This window comes from Rhyacophila brunnea, unplaced genomic scaffold (assembly GCF_057557595.1).
Source record: "Rhyacophila brunnea isolate RB1 unplaced genomic scaffold, BYU_Rbru_1.0 scaffold_17, whole genome shotgun sequence".
Classification (NCBI taxonomy): Eukaryota; Metazoa; Arthropoda; class Insecta; order Trichoptera; family Rhyacophilidae; genus Rhyacophila; species Rhyacophila brunnea.
This window is the reverse complement of record NW_028232827.1, coordinates 29,891,230-29,905,361: the sequence shown is the minus strand read 5'-3', so window position 1 is coordinate 29,905,361 and position 14,132 is coordinate 29,891,230. Positions and strand designations below refer to the sequence as shown.

General features: G+C 35.0%; 1 protein-coding gene across 1 annotated transcript in view; it reads left to right on the top strand.

Moving 5' to 3' along the window:
* Positions 1–12,217, top strand: part of LOC147073934 (serine protease inhibitor dipetalogastin-like) — a 136,623-nt gene extending 124,406 nt beyond the window's left edge. The window contains exons 6-8 of the mRNA XM_085944596.1: positions 5,420–5,599; positions 6,599–6,760; positions 11,874–12,217. Coding sequence (XP_085800722.1) covers positions 5,420–5,599; positions 6,599–6,760; positions 11,874–11,908 — 377 coding nt within the window. The 3' untranslated portion in view covers positions 11,909–12,217. The remainder of the gene's footprint in view (positions 1–5,419; positions 5,600–6,598; positions 6,761–11,873) is intronic.
* Positions 12,218–14,132: the final 1,915 nt, after the last annotated feature.

The following is a 14,132-nucleotide window of genomic DNA, read 5'->3' as shown; positions in this document are numbered from 1 at the left end:
TGTAGGCATGTATAAAATGGTAAAAAACGTTCATTGAGTCATGCAGGTGTCGATGCAGTGCGGTACAACGTGATGTGACCTCATTGTTGTTCTGGTGATTTTGGCAGATTTTGCCAAGTGACAATGTTCGTTTAAGTTCAAAATGTGCTACGGGATGGGAGCATCAGTCTGATAACATTTTAAACACCATTAACCGACATTACACACCTTTCCCCCGTAGCACCAGCTTACTGTGACGTCACGTGATAGTACGCGACGTGCAGCATATTATAATCACAACTTTACTCCACACCCGTTAGGTATTTCAGTTCTCATTATTTCTGAGTTCTCTGTTACACACACACTACGAGGCAAACAGAAAAAGCTCCACGATTAGTCATTGTTTAACAATACCTACCTTTTCATCTATAATGACTGTAATTATTCAAGATTTTCTTCAAAGATTCAAACGCCTTTGCAAATATGACCTAACTCAACAACAATGGCTTTATAATTTGTGTTTATTATTGTATTTATCTAAATATCTATTGCTTCTTATAACATATTATACTTATTTCCACGTGCATCCACTTTGAAGTTACGTCATTCGATGATTTAATGGAGTAAGTAACGTACATAATCAATTCAAGTCATTTAAATAAATCTGTCTATAGGCATTACGATGCAATCTACATACATTTATTGAAGGAGACAATTATTATTCTAAGAGACTCATAAAACGTTTATTTCCGATTCCATTATTGTTTATTGGGATGTTTTTCTTGTACGAAACGGCCATCCGTTAAATCATTAAAATCAGAGCTGTTCGAACCTGTATTGTTTTCCGGTATTATGACGGTACTGCTATACGGTAGCAAGTCATAGCACTTTACGAAAGCTCAGAGCAACTGTATATAGGATTACTGAGCTTCGAGAACAGATGTTTGCTGCAGATATTGAGTGTGCGGTGGTACAACTATAGGAGTAATGAGCGAGCCATGCAGACTCTCATCACATGGATAGGAAAAAAGCTACGTTGAATCTGGTTCATTTACCTATTACATATCATCATAATCATCAGCCTGAATCTATCCACTGTTGGATGAAGGCCTTTCCAAGCTGATTCCACTTAACCATTTCATCGATCCAGCAGCTTCTAGATCTAGATCTACCTTGCGGTCGTTTTGTACCTCTTGATTCAAGACAATCAAATTACATCGTTTTGAAAGACCACTAAAGTATACTATATTCACTTAGTGTATACGGCGCATGCTGGCATGGCCTGGGGAGATGCAAGAAGATTAGCAAGCGACAGAGATTCTTGGAGTTTTTTCCCTACCTCTTCTTTTAACTGCGTCCTTGTGAGGTCCTGACTTATTATATTTCTAAGGTTGGGTCTTGTGAGTACATCCCACACAGTGATGTCCCTAGATAAAATGCCGCCCCTAGGCAGCGCCAAAATGCCGCCCCATTTTTTATACAGTAGTTTTATCATCCTTTCATGGGTCCAATATCTAAGATTCTAAGAAATGTGTTGTATGGATACACTACTAACAAAATATCAAACTGTAATAATTATTCGCAAATCTGCACGTGTCGTTTCTAGTCACCATGGACGTCGAAGGGCAACGGAAGTAAACTAGATATTGCGAACCTGACAAAACCAGTGAGCTGATTTTTTTAATGGAAAGGTGTTTTCGTTATTACTAAGTTTAGGTAGCTATTTCTATATATTCCAAATGATTCTCCTCGATTTGCCGCCCTTCGAGTAACTGCCGCCCCCAATCGACGCTCAATCTGCCTACCCCCACGGGACGTCACTGTTCCCACATGTGATCTAGCTAAGCATTGAGCTTTTCAATTTACATTTACCTTCGCTTTTCAAAGAAGTCTTTCGAGGGAAAACAGTTACGAAAAATCTTCTTCCGAATATTGTCCTTATGGGTGGGTCCAACAAACAAAAAGTTCATCCTTTAACGGGATGTTTGGCGTCTTGTATGGATCATTTTATAGCATCAATCTACAAGTTTAGCTTCTTACCTGGACTCTGAGCCCGAGTCTCATTCTTTGAAACGCCGCTGCTTGGTGCCATATGCTTTAAATGAGGAGTGGAGATGGATAAAGAACTCTTCCACCCGTGTGCTGAGCATCATGGCCCCCACATCCTGAAGCGGGCCCCAAGGCTATGATCTATGTCGGGGCCCCCTACCTATCACCAAGGTCAAAGGCAGTGTGACGCTCTACAGTGGCGTATTCCAAATGGCGTTCATGGTCAAATTAAGGGTACCTATTAATTAGTGTATTTTTAATATTTTTACAACCACTCGAATTATGGAGTTAATATTAAGTAATGACACTATTAAAAATTTCATCGCACAATCGTATTTTAAAATATAACTACTATTAAAGGAAAATAGCGCCGCAGGCGACTTTTTTACTATTAGAGCAAATTGTGATGTGTGTTTATCTGACTTATTTGGTCGCCTCGTCACGCCGTGCTCCCAGGCTAGAGCCCTGTCAGCCCCCCTTGTGAGAGCCATGCTGAGCATCCCCAACACGCCTGTTTGACGCGACCCTCTATTGCAGGGACATAAATAAAAATCTCCTTGATTAATAAATAAAAAAAACTCTCTTACATTAAGTACCTACCGTTCAGTCTAAGATGTAGATACATACAAAACACAAGAATTGTTGCTATTTGAAACCTAAATCATTATTTTAAATAAAGTTCTCGCAATACGGGTTGTGCTTAGGTTATCTTTATGACGTTCTGAATGACAGACAAAATTGCTACCTACCTACCTACTAACTGACATAATGAATAATAATTAATAGGCACACATAACGGTACTTTAAAAAATTAACACACTATAAGACAAGCGATGATTTTTTTGTAAAGACCCTGACCTTAACTGCATTCATTGGAACTTGAATTTAATCTTCAATGTCATATTTTTATGACATAATCATCTCTTGATTCAAGAGTCTTTTTCATTATCAAATAATGACAATGCCGTCATGTGGAAAAGTAAACAATTCGGCCTTTTTTGTTTTGTTTATAATATTATTAGATATCATCATTTTTCCTGCTTTCTATCAATTAGATACTTATCAAAACAGGCGAATGAAATATTAGATACCTACCTACTTCTTGGTAAACCTCGAGCGGATGCAGTGATGTCCCTAGACAAAATGCCGCCCCTAGGCAGCGCCAAAATGCGAACCCATTTTTATACAGTATTTTTTATCATCATTTCATGACTCCAATATCCAAGAAATGTGTTGTATGGATACTTTACTGACAAAATATATACAACAAAATCTAATTTAAATGCCATCTCTACTCAAATAGACAATATTGCGAGTCCACGGTTTCAGATACATTTAAAAATACACCTGACAACTTTCAAAACTCGCGAATCACTAGCAAAAATATTTTGATAAATATATTAGGTTAGTATGTACCTACCTATATAATTCGAAAATCTGCACGTGTCATTGCTGGTCATCAAGAACGTGACGTCCAAGGACAACGGAAGTAAACTATAAATCGCGAACCCGACAAAAACAGTTACAGTCCTGCTAAACCGTTTATGTTAATTTAATACATTTTGTGTCATTTTTTTAATGGAAAGATATTTCTGCTAATACTAAGTTTAGGTTCCTTCATATATATAATAATGGAATAATGGTTCATTCCTATATATATCTAATGATTTTCCTCGATTTGCCGCCCTTCGAGTAACTGCCGCCCCCAAGCGACGCTCAATCTGCTTACCCCCACGGGATGTCACTGTGTGGATGTCATGACCGATGATTTGGACGTCAAGCAGCATGGGTAATTTGGATCCACTCTTCTCGGCATTCTACAGTATTCTCTGGCACGCAAGGCATATTGTGTCAGTAAAAAAACAGAGCCATTCTTGATGTGGTTCATCCATCTAAATAGAGTTCATTCTCGTCTTCTCATACTTTCTCGATACGGATTGATATTCTCAGCATCCGCCTCCAGCATCACATTTCAAATACAATATCTCTGTCTTTTGCGTTTTCTTGAAGTCTTGGGAAGAGAAGAGATCTAAACTAAACGTATTTTAATCACGGTAGCAATGAATGCTTTTGCTTTTCCAAATTGCTTTTCATTTCAACATAGCAATTTCGCCATTGCTATTTTCCTTTGCCACCAACCAAGCAGCCTATCATTGGACCTTGACTCCAGAAAAGAACTTCAACCTGACTTGCCTGTTCTTCAAGCCAACCGGAATGCCGTTAAATACTATCTATAGAGTGTATACGTATAATGTATACGAGTTACGGGATGCTGATATGGTCTGAAACGATGCAAGAAGACTGGCTAGCGACAGCGATTTTTGGAGGGCCGTCAGTCATTCATCCACTTTTATCAGAGATGCTAGACGCGAAATAAATTTATCAGCTGACCACCTCTCTATTCTTTAGCAGCAGACTGGGTTGCTGCATAGTATTATTACGATATATGAACATCAATCGATGATGTTAATATAAATGTTTGGTGCGGCGCGGGTGATACAAACGGACACTCACCCCCGTTTCACATGCAGCGAATATTATCGCACGACCATTATTCGCCAACGTGTGTATGAAACTATCGGTCCTAATAATAATTAGAATCATCACTCGATAATCTCTTGTAGACAGTTGTGGGTGAGAGTATCCCACCGGTTGTTATAGCTCCAGGTCAGGTTTTTATCACTAGAATTAATGCACGGAGTGTTTGGGGATGGGGAATGAGTCCGGGAAAATTCGGGGTCCTCGTTTGAAGCAACGAGGCGCGGTAAGTAGTAGACGAAGTGAAAGCGGAGGTTAGTAACACCGGCTGGCTATAAATAATTTTCAGCGTTCATCCGGACATATTGCTTGAGTCATATTGTCAGGCCGCTGAAATAACTAAATAATTTATCGGCATAGAAACTGTTATGCTTTATAGTTATTCTATCTTTTATTAATTTACATGTATCTTCCTAATGTCTCTCACATGTCCTGCCAAAGAATTATAATGCGTTGTTACCTCCAGTGGCGGGTGTGTAAGTGAAGGTTCAACGTAACTACTGTATAATCACATTTAAGATTTGGGGTAATTTAATAATTGTATGACTAGTTTGAACTGTTTCAAGGCCCCTTTATAAGTCTTCTAACGAATCGATTGCGTCATATACGTCAAACACTGGTTACCTCCCCATCTCTTCAATGAGAGCCTGGGAGAGAAAGTTGTTATAATATGTACTACTCGTGTGTATATTTTATTGATTCTCTTTGCACCATAATATCATAAATAAAGCGTCACGTTGAATGATAAAATATTGGACACACCAGCACCATCGCTTGATGTCCAAATTACTAAATCAGATATAGGCACTGATCGAACAATAAAGTTAATATAATTACATTATCTTACTTCCAGAAAACGAGGCCAAGTGTGCTGCAAAGCCAGGCGAGTGCGGAACCCTTCGGCAGCTGGCCTGCTACCGAGCTGATCTCATCAACCAACAGAAGCTGGAGTCCTCATCCCTGGTGTGTGGGTCCAATGGAGTAACGTATCGCTCCTATGAGCACCTTCATTGCGCCACTATTTATGACAGACGTAAGATACTTATTCATCTATACAATCAAAATCTCAGTATGGTTATGCACAAATAGAAAGGCACCACTCGGGGCCGTATGCATAGTCATACTTATATAAATAAGTGGACTTAAGGCATTGTGCAGTAATTAAAATATAAATTATTAAGGAAAGTTAGATGTGTTCCTATTTAAGTAACACATATAACACATTAGCCCATTCATTTACATAAGTATGACTATGCATAAGGTCATCAATCACTTGTAAATATGTAACTCTCCGTCTATAGCAAATGTTTACACGTTCTCACATAACTTCACACTTAAGATAGGTACAAAAAAAGCTTTGTATATATTGAACCAAGTATATTTAGATGAACAATCACATAAAATCCAAAGCATCCAAAGACAAAAGTCATTTTTTCATTTCATTCAATCATTTCATTCAATGCTGCCAAAGGAGAGTTTTTTTTTTTTTCGACCATGTCCGATCCTAATAAGATCATAGGGCCTCCATATAGTGGAGGTTTGTATTAACAGATTTTGTTTTTACGAGAAATTGATGTCAGCCACTTGCTCAACCTATTAGGTCCATACCCTGACTCATACACAAATTGAAAAACAATATGTGTACCTGCCAGACCCAGGATTCAAACTTGAGACCCATGACGCAATAGGCCCGACGCTTAAGCCGCGCGGCCATCGTAGGTGTAGTGAAGGAGAGTACTATATTATTATTTCTATAGGTACCAATTCAACCAAAGGTACCGAGTAATCCAAAGGCTTTTTTAATGTTTCAGTAAATTCATCATTTTTTTATTATCTAGTGGAAAATTACGAAGCTTGCAATTTGACACATTTTTTGAGAATAATATTAATAGATAAAGAATAGAGAATTAATTAATAACTAAAAAATATATTAAAAAGAAAATTATTTTTTTATTTAAAGTCAAAGATAAACTTAAAGCTGATGATCTACAAGTACAATTTAAAAGTCTATATAATATTTTAATATTTTCAGATTTGGAAGCTGTCAGCACTGGAAGATGTAATAAAGGATACGACACGTGTTCACTGACATCTAAACCTCTGATTGGAAATGGTCATCCTGTGTGCGGATCAGATGGCTTATCATACGTCTCAATCGAGGCACTGTGGTGTGTAAAACACGTGGGAAAGAAAGGTATTTTTATTTGCATTACCTCCATAAGCCTATATAAAATATATTAAATATCACATTTATATAGTACTGACAATCTCAAGTGGCTTTATTATTCTATATCAAATTTAGGATTCTACATATCCCACATTTATTGACATTTTTTCAATCAAGCTGTTGTTAAGTAGTGTAGTAGATAGTCAGTCTTTTCAGACCCCACTCCTGATCTGTTGGTATGTGTCCAATTGTCCATGCTGGGTCGATTGAATATGTTCTTCCGGTAAGCATTGTAGTTTTAGAAACCAGCCCACCGATTTTCATTCGCAGTTTGATTGACCATCAAATCAATAAAGGTAGAATGTATGAGCAAGAAGAATACCTGCACAGTTGCTCCCCGAGCAAATTAATTTGCAGGGTCCAAATCAGCCCAGGGCTTCTCCACTCGTAAATCCAACCCTGACTATTAGAAAGAAATAGTACTTATCCTTTCTATGCGTGTGAACCACGATATTTAATGAAACTCTTTTCTTATTCAATGAATAATTCACGATATTTAAGAATGTAGCATCTTGTTATTCATGCAGTAAAACCTCAATGTAACGGATTAATTCCAGCCAGCTGAATGCCCGTTATATAATGAAGCAGGTTTTCCGAATGTATAGTTAAAATTAACAAATTATTTATGTAGTTTACCATTTTAATTAAACAAATAAACAATATTCGTAAATACATAACAATATTTAAATTTTTTAATAACACAAAAAAAATCCTTCTCACACGTCAACTGCTGCAGAAAGTCACGCCATGCGACAGCTAAACCAATTACTCTGTGCTTTGCTGTGTGATTCCATGCTACTCATGTGCCAAAAATTATTTATTTGGAATACGGACCGGAAATTTTGTACATTGGATCCATTAAATCGAGTTTCACAAAAATTAAGGATTTACTGTATGTAACTTCAAACACCTCAAAAAAATTTTGAAAAAATAATGGAATCCAGCGGACATATTATTATTTTATATTAAAAAAGTTTTTTAAATCTATGTCCGATCATAATATGGGCCTCCACAGGGTAGAGAATGTATTAACAGATTTTTGTTTGTTATGAAAATGGATGTTAGCCACTTACTCAATCTATTGGGTCCTATTGAAAAATAAACATCTGATTTTTCTCCGGATTTTCGAACCCAGGAGTCATGAAATTATAGGCCAGACGTGTAACCGCTCGGCCATCATGGTAAAAATATTTAATTTCAAATAATATATGATTCGGGAGAGAATAATCATTATGCACGATACGTGTTAGCTATATACATTTAGAAAATGGATAAAAAGGGTGTGCAACACTGGTGTAAAACTTGAGAATAGGTTACAATACAAATATTCACATAAATTTTTGATAAGACGTTCACACCGTCAAATTAAAGAAGGATTAAAACATTAGAAGACTAATAATTATTATTAACTAATTGGATACAAATTTTGTAACAATTAATGTCCTTGCTATGGTCATAACAATGTATGCATTGAATTGAACGATAGGTATACCGCTGACCACAGACAATCAATGACAATACGCCACAACCACAGCCATGTAATTAATATGACGGTCAAGATCACCTTTTGGCCTTGCAATCAATCAGATGTATTGCATAACACATGAGCTAAAAGCTTTTGAATCTTAAAATAGATGCACATGTCTCTGATTTAATCTTAAATATTAACACAACTGTCGTGTTAACGAAATTATTTTTATTCGGAAATCGTTTGTCTGCCAATCAAATCCTATTAGATAGGTTAAAGTTCTACGTCGGTTATAAACTATTCCATAGCGATGAAAGATGTTTGGGGTTTCTATTGATTAATTTATTATCCATGGTAAGAAAGAAAGTTTACAATAAAATTTGTTAAGCCGGCTACAAACATGGTGACATGTAAATTGTACGTATTACATTTCACCGATGCACAGTTCGCCTTGGGCTTTCTTATTGGAAAGAGATATAGCACCGAGATAAAAAAATTACGCGTTGTTCGTGGAGCATTGCAGACAATAATGTTCTAATTTTATTAGATTCAATATAAACATTAATTGGATATTTAGATTGGTTTCAAATATCTCATAATAACGCTATCATTATTGTTATCAGACATTAAATTTGATATGTTCGGTTTGATATTTTACCTAAACTAACCTAACAAATAACCCAGTGGACGGTCTTTTATTAAAAGTAAAAGTAAAAAGTCATATATTTCTTCTTTCGACCATGTCCGATCCTAATAGGATCATATGGGCCTCCACAGAGTGGAGGTTTGTATTGACAGATTTTTGTTTTTACGAGAAATGGATGTCAGCCACTTGCTCAACCTATTAGGTCCATACTCTGACTCATACACAAATTGAAAAACAATATGTGTACTAGCCAGACCCAGGATTCGAACCTGGGACCCTCGACTCTATAGGCCGGCATTTAAGCCACTCGGCCATCGTGGGTATTTACCGACCATATATTTCCGATAGAACATTTCACGGTGAAATGTGATACAGCGAACTGCATACGTACAAGTTTATGGACACGCACAAACATAACCGGTTAGCTACTCGAGAGGTTATACTACTGCAACTTTTTATAGTATACATGAATATGTGTATGATAAAAAGTATATTAGTCTGAGATTGCATAATATGGTTCACTGTTATGTTCTCCTGATACTTTTCTATGTATGCAGGTATTTACACTAAACCTGGAGATGTTATGGAGCGTTGAGGCTTTCAGGATCCTTAAAATTCCTTAAACTGACCGGTTATAATACATGTTGAAATTCTCAAATAGTAAACGATCGAGAAATTCTGCGTAGTATCAAATCCAGAAAATTATAGTACCTCAGTACCTCAAGTACAGTAAATGTAGGACAAGAACACATTTTGTGGCTTAAGAACCTCCATGAATGGTATGAATGTAACTCTATGCAGTGCGCAAGGTGCTACCCTTCCATCCGAAGGCTCCGAGTTTGATTCACAATGAGATCACAATATATTTATGTGATTTTTTTTAAGCCTGGGTATGTGTGATTGTTTCTATTACTTCAGTGACATTTTATGAAGCCAGCAATAAAGCAAGATAGGAAAGAGGGAATCACTTGTGACTAGGGATTACAATACCGAATGAAAATACCAATACCGGTATTTCCTATTGAATACCGGTATTCGTAAAATAATTGGGAAAAAACAGAAATATCTACCAATAAATAATATAATACAGGAGAACCTCGACTTTCGCACATAATTGGTTCCTGAAAAGGTGTGCGAATGTTGAATGTTCGAAAGTAGAGGGAAGTAAAAAAAAAAAAATTGTGTGTATTTTGAAATATGTATTTATCAAGTAAATATAAGATGTTTAAGAGACATGTTTAAGTGGGGTTTGCGGGTGTTTCCCTTAAAAAGTTATCAAGAGTTAACTGTATGCCACTCTTCTTTTTCTTATTTTAAATAAAATATTTTAAATGGTAAATTATTAACTTTACAATATTGCTTAACTGCTGGCACGAAATGTAAAGTGAACCAATCTTTTAATATTAACGCAGTAAGCCCAGGTTTTTTTTTATTTTTATTTGAATACTGGAAGCAATTCTTTATCCTTCCCTTTCAATGCTCTGGGATTTTCTGGTTGATAAATTAACATTGGCATCAATTTTAAATCACCAGCCAAGTTTCCACCAAGAAGCAATGTCAATCGGTTTTTAGAAGGTTTATGCCCAGGGGCAACTGATTCTTCCTTAGATAAGAATGTACGATTAGACATTTTTTTCCAAAATAAACCTGTGTCATCTACATTAAATATTTGGCTAGAGGAATATTCTCCATCTTCAATAATTTTGGATAATGAGGAAATAAATTCTCCGCGAAAATCAGCCGATTCTCCAGTGAATTTAATATAAACCAACCGTTACTTGCTTGAAAAATCGTGTTAGAATCTTCTTTTAATCTAGCCTTCCAATCTTTGTGCAAACTAAGAGCCTTCGCTTGAATAATTGAAATATTCAGAGGGACATCTTTTTGATGTTGGTCGTCGATCCATGATGACAAATATTTTTCCATTTAATCCATAACTATGCCGTGTCTTTTGGAAACAACCTTTAAAGATATATTTCCACAATTTTGAACGTATTCCTTAATTTTATTTTTCAAAATTGAACATATCGTAGTAGACCTGTTTGTATCATGCGAATGTCCGATTGAAGAAAAAGATTCACCGCAATTAGAACGTCGTGTGAAGTTTATAAGTCCTTGATTTCTTTTTGTTCGTATCAACACTGCAGTTTTTCCGTTTCTCACTCATGTTTATAAATTTTTAGGGTGAAATATTTCAGATGAATAAAATTAGCAAATTGCACAACATGACACGCCCACGGATATCTTAACCCCACGGCCAGCGCGACGTTTTAAAAAAACGATTTTTTTTGAAATGTGCGAAATAGCGAATTGTGCGAAAGTCGAACGTTCGTAAGTCGAGGTCCGCCTGTACATGTAAAAAACTTATAAAATATTAATATTTTATAGCATGTCGTCGCTATAGGATTGGTTTGTCGAATATCCGTTTTTGTCGAAATCGACCTTTGAATGCAGAATGATTTTTTGTATCTAAATGGACCAGAACCATCCTTTTCTTTAAATTGCTTTGTAATGAAAACAGCATTCATATGCTGTAAAAACAACAATTTAAATACCTTCATGTATTTAAATATAAGATAATCAAATTTGTTTTTCGTCTCCTGAACATTTGACATTTAGTCTATTCGACAAACCAATCCTACAGCGATGATGTGTCACCAATTACGATGAAGGGTCACGGAAGTAAACCAGACATAGCGTAACCCGACAAAATTTTTACAGTCCTGTTAAGCATTTTATTTAATTTTATGTTAAATAATACATTTTGTAATACACTTTCAATACCGAATATATCTCTACTCATGACATATTATTATTTTACTTTCAGTAAATAAATATTAGTGTCCAAGCTCTAAACGGTGTCTCCTCTATAGTTAGTAAATCAATAGTGAGAGAGGATAATATTATTGTATTTTTTTTTTAAATATATTTATTATAATATAACCTGTTTGTTTTGTTTCCTTCAGATCTTCAATTCAAGCATGACGGAGCCTGCATCTGATGTGTGGTCGATCTGTGAATGCCGTACGGTTAATAAGCCAATGTGATAAGTGAGATTGCAAGTCCATTGCAATGACAGTGATCCGAATGTGAAGATATGTAAAATACTTTTTTTAAATACAATAAGTATTATGATGTGCCATTAAATATTTAAAAATATAATTGAGCAACATCAATTAAAAATGAGACTACCAAACAATGTGCATTGTAGTACAAAAAATTATTTAGAAACTAATATTTATTTTTTGCTTTTTAGCTTTTATTGTTAATGTAGTGCGAAAAAAATTAATAAATGATTAGAATTCATATCTAAGATACATTGTATCAATTAACTGATTGTTTATTTGTAATATTTTTGTATAAATCAAATGCTCGATTAAAAAGTGTATGTAATTTCGAATTAATAATAAATTGAAGATATTATGATACTAGACAAACGCAACTCTGAGCAATTACATACTAAAGTTGATTTGATTTTCATATTATGGTGAAGAATATAATCGCCAGAGATTACGACCTGTGCCTATATGTCTATACGACCCTAAGGGGTCAGATCAGAGAAACCCATCTCAATTTTGAGCGATTTTGAATTACATATGGAAGTGAATATAAATTAACATATATTACGCAACTTCAATACATATCTACTGAAAACACTTTCTTGCAGTGGCGAAGGGTGGAGGTAGTCTGTTAAGATCCGCCATAAATATTGCTCACTAAACTTTGTCAGTCATACATACTTGTTTTCATTGAAATAAGACTACATTTTACAGATGGTGTTGGTTAGTTTTTAATATTCAATTAAACCCTGCAAAAACCAAGCCATAATAGCTTATAGTCAAAAAATACTCGTATATCTATAAAATATCTAAAATTATGTAATTAAATCATACATAAATTTGGATATTTTATAGATAGAATAATAATTTTTATCTATTATAGTTTGGTTTAGGCATAGCTTGATGAATTAAAAAAATGAACCAACAATATGTGTAATACGTATTCTTAATCTAACGAAAACAAATAAGTAAGAATGAAAAAATGTGCACAATTTTGTCATATCGCCTAAAATATACCAATACTATTATGGCTTGGTTTTCGCAAGGTTTAATTGATTTTTAAAACCCAACCAATACCATCTGTAAATCGCAGTCTTATTTCAATAAAAACATATACATTTGACTGAAAAAAGTTAATGTGCACTATTTATGATGGATCTTAACAGCCTACCTCCACCCTTCGCCACTGCTTTCTTGTTAATGTCACTGGAATGTAAATTAACGTTTGTTGTATCCTGTAAAATAGAGAAAAATGAGATACATTTTCTCTAATCCTAAAGGATTGAAATTGTTGAGTGACATTCACAATTGTTTCATGTATTATCACATCACTAATTATGTTAAAGTGATGGTTACTATTTTAATCCATCTTAGCAAATAAATGTGACATATTGACAAAACAAGAATATTAGACACCACTTGTCCAAGGTTGAGTCTAGGCTCAAACTAAAGTCATCTAAGATACAGTCTTGAAAAAGCGAGTGGAGGTGAGTATTGAATGACAGTATTGCGTCAATGACTCATTCAGAATGTAATATGAAGACCATAATGAGTTTGTATCAAGCAGTGGCGAAGGATGGAGGTAGGCTGTTAAGATCCGCCATAAATAGAGCACACTAATCGTTTTTACATACTTATTTACATACTTATTTGTTTTCATTGAAATAAGACTACAATTTACAGATGGTGTTGGTTAGTTTTTAAAATTCAAGCCCTGCGAAAACCAAGCCATAATAGATAATAGTCAAAAAATACTCGCCTATCTATAAAATATCTAAAATGATGCAATTAAATCATACATAGCTTTGATTATTTTATAGATAGAATACTATTTTTTATCTATTACAGTTCGGTTTAAAAATGAACCAACAATATGTGTAATAATGTACCTATATTTAATCCAACGAAAACAAATAAGTATGAATGAAAGTGTGCACAATTTTATTATATCGCCCAAAATATATCAAAACTATTATTGTTTGGTTTACGCAGGGTTTAATTGATGTTTAAAATTAACCAACTCCATCTGTAAAATTGTAGTCTTAATTTAATAAAAACAAAAACGTATGACTAACAAAGGTTTAATGCGCACTATTTATGGCGGATCTTAACAGCCTACTTCCACCTACGCTACTGGTATCAGGACATGCCATAGAATATTGAAGA